This window comes from Hemicordylus capensis, chromosome 4 (genome assembly GCF_027244095.1).
Source record: "Hemicordylus capensis ecotype Gifberg chromosome 4, rHemCap1.1.pri, whole genome shotgun sequence".
In the NCBI taxonomy this organism is placed as follows: Eukaryota; Metazoa; Chordata; class Lepidosauria; order Squamata; family Cordylidae; genus Hemicordylus; species Hemicordylus capensis.
This window is the reverse complement of record NC_069660.1, coordinates 85,552,245-85,564,744: the sequence shown is the minus strand read 5'-3', so window position 1 is coordinate 85,564,744 and position 12,500 is coordinate 85,552,245. Positions and strand designations below refer to the sequence as shown.

Below are 12,500 nucleotides of genomic sequence, written 5' to 3'. Positions count from 1 at the left end.
TACTTAAATGCCACTTAGTAAGCAACCTGTCTGACTCTCAGTTTTTCAAAATTTAATCTCTGTATGTGGTCTTTCCATAGGTCGTTCACATCAATCAGGAGTGAGCTGATTCCCTATTTGGTTAGGAAGCAATTCTCCTCTCCTGCACCATTGCAACAGGGGCAAAACAACAAAGAACAGGACCAAAAGAAAAAGGACCAGAAATCGTTAGGTTTGTGCAGGTTTGAGGGAGCTCTCAGCAAAGTGGCTTCCTGAGGACGTCCTCCTACGTGGGCTTCCCTCTCAAGGTTCCACTGATGGGGCTTACCTCGGTGTTGTTGGAGATGGACTTGTGGTTTTTCCCTGCTGGTACAGGTGGCAGTAGTAGCCAGGCTGCTCCTTCATGATCTGCCACTCTCTTATTTTTCTGTTCCCTTTAGTTTCCCCTTCCTTCCCCACTCTAAAACTGATAGGTCTCCAGGGAGCCCAAAAGAGTCGCATTCCATCTGCTACACGACCTCTCCTCTGAAAACAGGAGCATGACTCAGGAGCCCAGAGTGACTCTTGCTCCACTGCCACCTCTAGGTGGTCCTCCTGTCTGAAGATAGGAGCTTTCCCTGAAGACCCCTGCCTCTTCTCAGGGCCTTTGCATAGCCTTCCATGTCAGGAGGAGGCAACAGTGCCAAACAAAATATTTAGAAGGGAGGCCAGGGCAGGCTGCTGCAGCAGTGGCTCTTGCCAGAGTGCTGGGGCCCCAACAATTTCCTGATGGTGTTATATGCTGATGCTGGGCCTGAATTAGTGAAGAAACAGCAACTAGAAAGCCTTAGTTAGAAAGGGCCCTGGAGCTAAGTGTTGTTATATATGTTCTGATATAAACACAAAATCCATTTGGGCCTAAATGGCTCTGAAGATATGCTTCTGGTGTAGTGATTGTCTGCTGTTTTTAGAAAGAATACAGGGCTATGCTCATCTAACATAAGGACTCCTGAAGGCCTAGTCCCTGCATAGAGAAGCACTGCAATTTAGAGCCTCTCCTGCCTACCCCTGTCCTTTTCAGTCCAGTTCATTCTGTTCCACTCAAGAAATAGACATATGACAATGTGCTGAACTGTGTCAGCAGCAACATTTATAAAATGCCATATGTAGTGTTCAGTCTAACCTTGTGTGTGTGTGCATTTCACAGACATCTATAATTTCATGAAGGACGATAACCTATTTGAATTGTGTGCTGACAAACATTGTTGGAACAATCACAGAGGAGATGTGAATGAGGCATTTAACGGAGGGCAAGTTCGTTGCTATGTTCACATCATGCAAGAGGGGCTGTGCTACCGAGTAAACACTCTTGGGCTGTACATTGAAGCTAACAGACAGGTGAGACAAACACAGGACCAGAACATCTGCATGCTTGCTTGTTTACTGGGCCATTATTTAGATATTGCATGGCTTGAGGAAGTTGGAGGTATATGCACATTTTCATTGATTTCTTCTTTCTTCTGTGGGGGATACCATGCAATCTGTCCAAAAGTCAGAGACGCTCTTACCCCTGGACATCGGGGCTGAAGTCCCGGGCCTCCACCCCCTGGGGGCCTCCAAATCCTTTTTAGTCTGTCCCAGATGGTGTGGTCATGTTAAAAATGTGTTAAAAAATACTGGGTTGATTGGGTGGGTGCCTCCAAAAGCCTTTAGGTCCAGGCTGCAAGATTACCTAGGTGTACCTCTGCTGAAAGCTAAGGTCTACAGACCAAAATTGCTTCAAGTTGTGTGGCAAAAAGTACATTCCCCAAATAGTGAGAGGTGAGGTGGGATCCATTGGATTATAATATCTGCATCATGGCTACATCACATGATGAAGAAAGGGTTGAGTATCCAAAGTCTCCTCATACTTTTGAGAGGAGTCATTTAGTATTGACAAAAATGGGCATTGGTCAAAAAGTTCTGCTGTGTTCAGGGTCTGCGAAGCAGGGAAGTAACTAGCCTAGGGAGCAAAAAGTTGCTGGTTCAAATTCCTGCTGTTTCCCAGACTATGGGAAACACCTATATCGGGCAGCAGCGATATAGGAAGGTGCTGGAAGGTATCATCTCATACTGCGCAGGAGATGGCAGTGGTAAACCCCTCCTGTATTCTACCGAAGAAAACTACATGGCTCTGTGGTTACCAGGAGTCAACACTGACTTGACGGCACACTTTACGTTACCTTTTAGGACGGTAGGCAAAATGCCTTATTCTATGACAGGGATGAGAGAGAAAATGCACTAGTTTTGCATCATAAGGATTTAACGGGACCACTGCTTGCTTACTTGTACACAGACAAGTCTGTGTACTTGTTAACTTCTTTCAGAGGTTGCCAAGGCTGACCCAATCAAAGACTTGGTGGGTTGTCTTATCTTTTCCTTTTTCATAAAATACCTAAACAATTGAAGCATTTGGGGTCAGTGGTGCTAGAGATGTTTGCACCTGGGTGGTAATCCCAACTAATATGGTTATCCTCACAGGGTGGGGTTCGATGGTCAGATAAGAGTTTCCTTGGAATGTTTAACTTTCCAGTATGGTAACATTACTGAAACTATGCGGAGAGAAAACACCACAGCAAAAATCAGTGAGGAATCCTTAAAAGGGAGTGCTTATTTTCTGAGATTCTGACTTTTTAAAAAAACCTTTCAGTTCTTGTACAAGGCGTTCATTTTATTTTTATCTGTGTGGTTATTTCTTCTCTTCACAGCTCTTTTGCTGTTTTTAAAATGAGAAGTTTCATTCAGAATCCACCCATTCTAGTTATTCTTGAACGTTCTGTCACTGAATGTCACAGAAAACATGACAAAGTGAAAAAAGCAAAGTCCCTGCCCGTAGCATTATTATTTTACAGATTTTCCACATATTTACAGGTTTGGATGTACACCTTTAGTACACACGGGTTCGGTTCAGACAGTCACCTAAAGCATGGTTTAGATTATCATGAAAAAGCCTCAGGCTTGTGTGCACCCATCCCCTTCATGGGTGAGGGGAGGAAATTGAGGAGAGATGCATGTATCTACTTGCAATAGTGTGCACACGGTATAGAAGTCTTCATCAGTCACTTGTGAAGCAGCCTTTAATGCTTCAGCAGCAGAATCAGAACAGCAGTTTGCCTCCCTGACCTTGTAGTCAGGAAACATTGTTTCAATTGACCTTTAGGTTTGCTTCTGCCTTTGTGTGGGCAGGTGGGAACAGGAGGGAGTAGCTCTGAAAACAGGAAGCAGTTTCTTCAGAAAAACTAAAAGCTAAGCCAAACCTTCCCTTGACATTGACACTCCCTGAAAACCCTGCTCTATCTTTCATCTCTCCTTTTCTCTGTATAGTAGCCTAGCCGCATCTCTCTCTGATCACTTCTCATCCTGTAATATGCTCAGATAATTTAACTGAGAATTCTGCCTTGAGTGTGGCTGGAAACCATTATTTATATATCCTGCTAACTTTACTCAGGACTAAATATCATCATGGACTATAAACCACTTCTGTGCCATTATACATTTTATTAATGCTGAAGCATTAAAGGCTGCTTCACAAGTGACTGATGAAGACTTCTATACCGTGTGCACACTACTGAAAGAAGATCTGGAATTGAACTCCCATGCACATTTGGTTTGGCTGGTCTACCTTCCCACTGATCATGGCTTTTCTAAGCCTTAGAGTAGCATTTATAATAACAATTTGTATGCCAAGTTATAATCTCTAGCTCTGACAATGGCAAAGCAGGACTTCAGAATATGTAGGGGATAACAAATGAAGTGATGCCTTCCTGAGAATTCAGGCAGCACGACAGATTAATTTGGCAAATGTCTCTCTTACAATCTCTGTTTTTTTGTTTTGTTTTTGTTTTGCTTGTCCAGTCCTTGCCTTTGATTGATTTGATGCAGCAGAGTTTGGGTGGGGGGGCATCTAAGGTTGCCAAACTTGCAATGAAAAAGGTTACATTGGCAAGTCTGTCTTTCTCTTGAAATTGTTTAGAAAGTTTCCTCTTTTAGGCAGGTTGCTAATACTTAAGTGTGCACACAACGTTAAAGTTCTTACTGGGGAGGGCTGACTACCTGCCTCCATGCAGGCAATCCTGCAGCTCCCCATCCCTCTTCCACTTCCGCAAACACATGAGCACCAGGGCAGTGAGCAGCAAAACGGATTCAGAGGAGGAAGTCCTCCAGCATCCCACAATGCACTGAGCAAGGAGCTTGGTCCATTGGGGGATTTCTCCACTGCCGGGCACTCTTGCTGCCTGGCTCTGTGGACACTCAGGCTCCACCCAGCCCAAGCATCCACATGACCTAGGAGATGGGTTGAATGGTGCACTCGCACCCTTCTACCTCATTATTAACCAAGGTTAAAAGCCTGGGTTACCCCAGTGCAGAGCGCTGGGATCAGAACTAATCTTGGTGCTCCACACAACCAGCCCGTTGTGTGCATGATTTTGTTGTCTCTTAGATTGTTGATTTAATTCTTTCATACAGGTGCAAAATGGGGAAGGTATGATGTCTCTTTATGTGACTGTGTTACACTATTGAATGTGTACAAGTTTTAAAACTTCCCAGTTATCCAGTATATTTTTACCTATATCTAGGAAAGCTTGGAGTAAGGAAACTTAGAGCAGACTAATGACAAGAAGGGAAAGGGGTTGAGTCTGTTTGATCTATCTCATCTCATCTTTAGAGTCTCATAGTCTAGTTCCAACTTTCCTCAGTTGCTTTTCATTTGCTCACCTTTTTGCTTTTTGAAGCCTGAAAAAATAATTGTGGAACTGTTCATCACTTGTAATTTGGCCCTGAGCTAAGGTTCAAACCTTAGGTTGGATTTATCAACCACATAGGCTCTTGCTTATCGTATATGCTGCTGAGTGTGTGCTGGCTAAGCAGCATGCAGAATTTGAGTTCTTATTAACTAAATCCCTGCATTCTCCTTTTAGCCAGCACACTCTGGAAGGGGCTTATCGAATGTCTTGCAGAATCTCCTGGAACCTAGCTAATTGTTGTTGTGCCGTTGAGTCAGTGTCGACTTCCGGTGACCACAGAGCCATGTGGTTTTCTTTGACTACCTGTTAAAGGATAGTCCAACAAAGTGTTTGGAACACAGCAGATGTCCCATGTATTTATCAGTACTGGTAATCCCTCTGCCTCCCTCCGTGGGACACCTGCAGATGATAATTGACTGTAAATGTCTTGACTTGTAAACTGAGGATGATTGCAATTAAGAATAAAACAACAGAAAACATGTCTTTGCCTATGTATTCATGATTTGGGATTTGATCTTCCAGGTTCCTAAAATGCTGTCTATACTTTGTCCGGAAGAACCTCTGGTTCACAGCACTGCACAAATCATTGACAAATTCCTGGTGAGTGGCAACACTTACATAAGTGAGATAGCAGAACAAAGCAAGGTTGGGTACTTTGCATTTTGCTTTCATAATAAGTGTCTCCAATGAAAGCCCTCCGAATGTGTCCAGCTTGCAGTATCTTTAGTTAGACAAGTAAAGTTCCCTATCAAACTGCTTCTGATCCCTTATACTGCAATTGTTGAAATGCATCCATTTTTGTAGATTGTGGGGTGAGCATTTGCAACTGGCTACATCTGACTTCTTCTAATCTAGTATTACCTTTTATAAAAGATTGAACTAGGAACTACTGCCTACTACTACTACTATCATCTCTCAGATAACAGTAATATTCTGTCTCTTTTTCCCTCTTCCTCCCTCATGTCTTTCACTGATGTAGCCTGAAAGCCCCTCTCTATTTGGACACCATGGCTTCAGGATGGTAGCAGTAGCCCACCTACAGCTCTGCATGAGCAAAAGCAGTCCTCTTCAGTGCCTGAGAACCAACCCCACTGAGTGTGTGATATGTTTCTCCAGCACCAAATTGGGACAAGAGACCTTTGGAGTTATAAATAATGGTCTCATGTCATTGTCACAACTAAGGGGGAGGCATACAGCACATCTAGTTTTTCCAGAGCTCGAAGATCTGTCTGGGTTTACACACTCCTCCTCTCTTCCCTGCTGACTTTCATTTAAGTTTACCTTCCTCTATTTTGTTTGCTGCCAGCTCATTGGACCCTGTGAAAGAAAACAGGACAGCTTGTTCTTTACCGCTTATTCTCTGGACCCTTGCCTGACTTGGCTGCTTCTATCTAGCAGGGAGGTTGTTGGAGGTGGCCCAGTTAATATCATAAATGAATCACTGGGGCGGGGGGTAGGGTGCCTCCTTGTCTGAAGTAGGGAATGCTTAGACTGCTTCTTAAGAAGTCTTCCCTTGACCCCTTAGCAATGGATAATTGCAGGCTAATCTCAAATCCCCCATGGTTGGGCAAGGTGATTCAGAGGGTGGTGGCCAACCAGCTCCAGGCAGTTTTGGAGGAAACTGATTATAGCAATAGCAATAGCACTTACATTTATATACCGCTCTATAGCTGGAAGTTCTCTAAGCGGTTTATAATGATTTAGCATATTGCCCCCAAACATTCTGGGTACTCATTTTACCGACCTCGGAAGGATGGAAGGCTAAGTCAACCTTGAGCCCCTTGGTCAGGATCGATCTTGTAACCTTCTGGTTACAGGGCGGCAGTTCTACCACTGCGCCACCAGGGGCTCTAGACCAGGCCTGCTCAACTTAGGCCCCCCAGCTGTTTTTGGACTACAACTCCCATAATTCTCAGCCACAGCAGCCAATAGCCACAGCAGCCATGGGAATTGTAGGCCAACATCTGCAGGAGGGCTGAAGTTGAGCAGGCCTGATCTAGACCCATTTCAGACTGACTTTAGAGCTGGCTCTGGGGTTGAGTCTGCCTTGGTCAGCCTGATGGATGACCTTTACCAGAGAATTGACATAGGGAGTGTGACTCTGCTGGTTCTTTTGTATCTCTTGGCAGCATTCGATACCATTGACCATGGTATACTTCTGGATCACCTGGGGGAATTGGGAATAGGGGGCACTGCTTTGCAGTGGTTCCACTACTGTCTCTCTGGTAGATTCCAGATGGTGGAGCTTGGTGACAGCTGCTCCTCAAAACAGGAGTTGTTATATGGAGTCCCTCAGGGCTCCATTCTGTCACCAATGCTTTTTAATATCTACATGAAACCATTGGGTGAGGTCATTAGGAGGTTTGCTGCTAGGTGTTATCAGTATGCTGATGACACCCAAATCTAGTTCTCTTTTTCCTTTTCATTATCAGGAAATGGCATTCATTCTCTAAATGCATGCCTACAGGCAGTAATGGGCTGGATGAGGGATAAATTGAAGCTCAATCCAAGCAAGGCAGAGGTGCTCATTGTAGAGGCTCAGAACTTGAGAGATGAGTTAGATCTTCCTGGATGGGGTTACACTCCCCCGGAAGGAGCAGGTATGCAGCTTGGGGCTATTCCTGGACCCAGGCCTCACCCTGGTATCTCAGGTGGAGCCATGGCCAGGAGTGCTTTCTATTAGCTTCGGCTGATTTGACAGCTGCGCCCATTCCTTGAAGAGGATGACCTCAAAACAGTGGTGCATCAGCTGATAATCTCCAGGCTTGACTTTTGCAATGCACTCTATGTGGGGCTGCCTTTGTACATAGTTCAGAAACTTCAGTTAGTTCAAAATGCAGCAGCCAGACTGGTCTCTGTGGCAACCCAGAGAGACCATATTATGCCTGTTTTGAAACAGTTACACTGGTTGTTGATATATTTCCGGGCAAAATACAAAGTTAGCTTGTTCACTACCTTTAAAGCCCTGAATGGCTTAGGTCCGAGTTATCTTAGACAGTGCTGCCTTCTGCATGATCCCCACCACACGTTAGGGTCATCTGAGGTGGTCCATCTCCAGTTACCACCGGTTTGTCTGGTGGCAGCTCAAAGGCGGGGCCTTCTCTATAGCTGCTCCTGGGCTGTGGAATTCATTCATTCATTCAATTTCTATACCGCCCTTCCAAAAATGGCTCAGGGCGGTTTACACGGAGAAATAAACAAATAAATAAGATGGAACCCTGTCCCCGAAGGGCTCACAATCTAAAAAGAAACATAAGATAGACACCAGCAACTGTCACTGGAGGTACTGTGCTGGGGATGGACAGGCCCAGTTACTCTCCCTCTGCTAAATAAAGAGAATCACCATGTTAAAAGGTGCCTCTTTGCCAAGTTAGCAGGGGCAATGCACTCCTGGCAAAAATCCGTAATTTGAGCTCATTATTGGCCTTCAGGAGAACCCTTAAAACTACCTGTTTGGCCTGTTCTTCCAGGGTTTTTAAACTATTATAAATGTTCAGCCTGGTTCTCCAGGGTTTTTAACTGTTGAAATGTTTTAACTGTTAATTGTTTTTATGTTGTTTTTATAGTTTTGATTTTAATTGATTTTAATTGTTTTTATTTTGATGTAAACCGCCCTGAGCCATTTTTGGAAGGGTGGTATATAAATCAAATAAATGAACAAAATAAAATAAATAAGGTTACTTGAAGCCTGCTTAAAACTCTGGTAGTTTGACATTGCTTTTTTCCTGCTCCTCTTTAGGTTGGATCTGACAGCATTGTAGGTGCATCTACACAAGTAGGAGAGAAGACTGCCATTAAACATTCTGTCATTGGCACTGCGAGCATGATCAAAGACAAAGTAAAAATTACTAACTGCATCATCATGAACTCTGTCAGAATTGAGGAAGGGTAGGTGGTCTTTTCTCAAGATGTTTGTGGCTTACATATTTACATTTGGGGTGCTGCATCACCCTGGTCTACTGATGAATGTGTATCCCAGGTACACTACTTATTAGGTGAAAGCTGCCTCTTCATCTCCAAGATGGAAACCAGAGCAATCAATTGAAAATAAGCATTAAGGATGCTGCTATACAAATTAGATAAAATTGATACCAGTGAAGATTCCCATTTGGACACAATAATTGTGAAGCTAAGAAATAAGATATTTGAATCACATGAATGTAGTTTGGAATGACTTAATGATGTGTAACTAACCTGATTCTCTGAAACACAATCTATGCTTGGGAAGCAGAGCAAAGCCAATTGTTACCTATCCTTAGGAAACTCTTGCCCCTTTCTTACTTCCAATTATGGCCAACAGAACTTTGTACTTTGTGGGCCTATAGGCCACAAACCCCCTAGGTTTCTCTGCAAGAGGGCGGAAGAGGATCCTGCCCCCACACCAGAACATCTCTATGAACAAATAGTATTACTGCTGTTGTGGTACAATAGTCTTACAAATCATAGTTTTTGAAGTGCATTATATGTTTTATATATAAAACATATATAAATGTTTTAAGGATATTCTTAAAACATGTTGTAAGGATATTCTCTGCTGCTGGCATCCAAGGGCATCTCCTTGAGTGGGTTATGATTCTCCATATGACCCCTAAGGCAGGGCTGTGCAAATTAGTTGAGTCTTTAAAAGGTGGGGAAACATGTCCCCACCCAGTTCTTTTAGTCTGTGTGGCTCTAAGTCAGTTCTCCTTTGCTTCTGCTCAACTCTTCTTTCACTTTCATTTCTGGCTCATGCTTTTTGTTCATAGGTTCTATTTGCTTGCTATCTGATTGTTAGTCCTTCCTTTCTTTAAAAAACATTTTTTTTTTCTAAAGTTCTAAACCTTTTATCTATTTTCCCCCTCCCTCCACTCTTCCTCCTATGTCTGGACTGGGCTCCTAGCCCTCTTACTATCTCTACTTGTGTAAGGAGCACTCTAGGTGCGTGCTCCACATACAGATTAGAAAAGGGAAATTACAGTAAGGCCTTCTGAAGGCCCTCCAAGCAGCCGGCAAACCACTCCGAGGGCCACAGAGCCAAGTTTCGCTTTCGGAAGCAGAGGCCTCCCAGCAGGACACTCACTCCGCTGCTCAGCTGACAGGCAGCATTCCTAAACTACTGCCCACTGAACCAGGCATTTTCTCCTAACCAAAGGGTGGAACAGAGCTTGTGCCCTGCCAAACAGCTGACAGGCAGCACTCTGGAGTTTTTACCCGCTCAATCGGGCATTTAGGGGACAACAGAGGAAGGGGGCTTGGAACAGAGGACATGGCCCACCAAACAGCTTTCGGGCAGCACTCCAAAGCTTCCACCCACTCAATCAGGTGTTTTTCTTGGTGGGGAGGCGAACTGACCTCCAGTCTTGTTCATGCCTACCACTAGCACCCAGGGCCAAGGGCTTTGCTTTACTCAGTGCTGCGGCTTCCGCCCACTCCCCAAAGCCTTGTGGAGCATGCAGCTGCTGATATCTGCCCCCCACAAGTGATAGTGGCCTCCACCAATGGGCTACAGGGCACAGACCCAGAAATATGCAGGGAAGCCTCTCAGAAATCAATGGCCTATGGGAGCGCGGATCGAGCCAGGGGGCAGCAAAAACAGCATCTACCAGAACTGTGGTGACCAGGAGCACTACAGCTGGAACATGCACTCAGTTGGTGAGCTCGGCCCTTGTTGGGCCTTCTGATTCTTCCACCCCACCCCCGCACTCCCACCGGACCTTCAGTGGGATCTAGCCTTGCCCAACCCGCTCATACCCTGCAATCCCTTGATAAAATGCCCTCTGATATGCCGCCTACATGGCATTCATGGTTTAAGGATCTATTAGCACATTCCTTTGAGCACTGTGATCAATTAAAAATTAAAAACAAATGAAAAAACTCCCACCAACTCCCCCCGCCAACAAAACTCCACTAGCCTAGTTCCAAGAGGAGAAACTCCAGAAGACCCTGGGGACCCGTTGCGGGGAACAGACCCTGACCAACTGGATAAGGAGAAGAAGGAGTGGTCAAATGGTCAGGAACCAGAGGATGCTGAAGCCCCCAAGACACTTTTTTCCAGTCATTGGACTTTGCCTCATTAATTCATACTCTAGGTTTGACCCAGCCGAATCCACAGGAATCACAGCCTATGAGTGAAAGTGCGATGATTTTTCCTGGGCCCAAATAAAACACTATGACACTCCCTTTCCCAAGCATTTCATTGAATCTTCTGAGGGGGGATTGACTTTTTTCTGCATCTAATATGAAAAGGTCACATATGGATGGATGATCTAAACCAGGACAGTTTCTAACCTGGTAAGATTGCACTAAACCCTGTTAAAATTACACAAGGCACAGGCCTTCATCTCTGACTCCACCCTTTACTCCATGAGGTTTGCTTCAAGGGCAGGAGCTGCTTCAGTACTGGGCTGCCAGAACCTGTGCTTAAAATACTGGTGCGTAGGTGCTGCATCTAAGACCAATTTGGCCACAGTTCCCTTTGATGGAGGAAAAGTTCTTTGGAGATGCAGCCCTAAAAGACATCCTAGTGGAGTCAAAAGATGCAAAGAAGTCTATGCCCTTCTCATCGCGTAAACGTGTCTGCCAACAAAGGAAACTTTTTTCCACTCCTTTTGCCCCTTTCAGTTCCCCTTCGCTGTCAGGGAGTGGGGTTTCAGGTCCCAACGTTCCTTCTGGGGCAAATCCAGACCTTCAAGACAGGGGTTTGGGAACAGGGCCTTTTTCGCCGCTCAGGGCAAACAAGCCAAACAGCAATCCTGACTCGGGCGGGCTGCCCCTCAGTGTTCGCTTCTCCTCTTACTTACATGCTTGGGAAAGCTCCACCTCAGATCGTTGGGTTCTCGACTTAATAAAGAGGGGCTATTGCATAAAACTAACCAAAAAAACCCTCACTGCCTTCTGCCCACCTCAACCTCCTACCTACCCTCCAAACACAAGGGTCTCCAAGAGGCGATACAACACCTCCTATCAATCGGAGCGATAGATCTGGTGCCAGCAGACCAATAGGGAGTGTGTATCTACTCCATCATCTTTACCGTACCCAAAAAGGACGGCTCCCTCTGGGTGGTTCTGGACTTAAAATACCTCAACCGCTTTGTAAAAAAGAGGAAGTTCCACATGGAATCTCTCAGGTCGATTGCAGAGGCCCTACACCATCGGAACTTCCTATCCTCCATAGACCTGAAAAAGTTTTATCTACACATACTTGTACATCAAAGCAGCCACCCTCGACTATGATCCCTATACTCCAAAACACACAACCAATACAGAGTGCTCCCTTTTCAGCCTCTCCTCAGCTCCTTGCATATTCACAAAAGTCCTGGCACCAGTCATAGCACATCTCCGACTCCTGCGAGTCAGGATTTTGCCTTGCCTGCTCAAAATGCATCTTCAGTCTCCATCTCTACAGGCTGCCCAGAAGGACCTTGACACCACGCTACAGGTCGTCCAGGATCATGGCTTCCTGATCAACAGGGAGAAAAGCCAGCTACATTCTTCCTACCAACTGCTGTGCCTGGGGGTCGTGATAGACACGGTACAGAACAAGCTCTTCTTACCATCAGAGCGCAGAGCCACCCTGGAGACAGAAGTCCACCAGACCTTAGTACAGAAGTCCATGTCATTGCTCTCTCTCTCTCCAGGATCCTGGGGCTGATGGCAGCAACCTTGGAATCAGTACCTTGGGCACATTTCCTCCTGCGGCCCTCACAATGGTCTCTGCTACCCCACCACCTGGATATAGCCGTGAAATCCACCAAACAGGTGGACCTTTCACCCTACAAT

At 45.2% G+C, this 12,500-nt stretch overlaps 1 protein-coding gene across 2 annotated transcripts in view; it reads left to right on the top strand.

Moving 5' to 3' along the window:
- EIF2B3 (eukaryotic translation initiation factor 2B subunit gamma) overlaps nt 1-12,500 on the top strand; it is a 174,158-nt gene that overhangs the window by 101,902 nt on the left and 59,756 nt on the right. For both annotated transcript variants that reach the window (XR_008306119.1, XM_053245377.1), the window contains exons 7-10: nt 81-211; nt 1,166-1,356; nt 5,265-5,342; nt 8,482-8,630. Coding sequence is in view for 1 of the 2 variants with exons in the window: in XM_053245377.1 (XP_053101352.1) it covers nt 81-211; nt 1,166-1,356; nt 5,265-5,342; nt 8,482-8,630 (549 nt within the window). In the remaining variant the exon portion in view is untranslated. The remainder of the gene's footprint in view (nt 1-80; nt 212-1,165; nt 1,357-5,264; nt 5,343-8,481; nt 8,631-12,500) is intronic.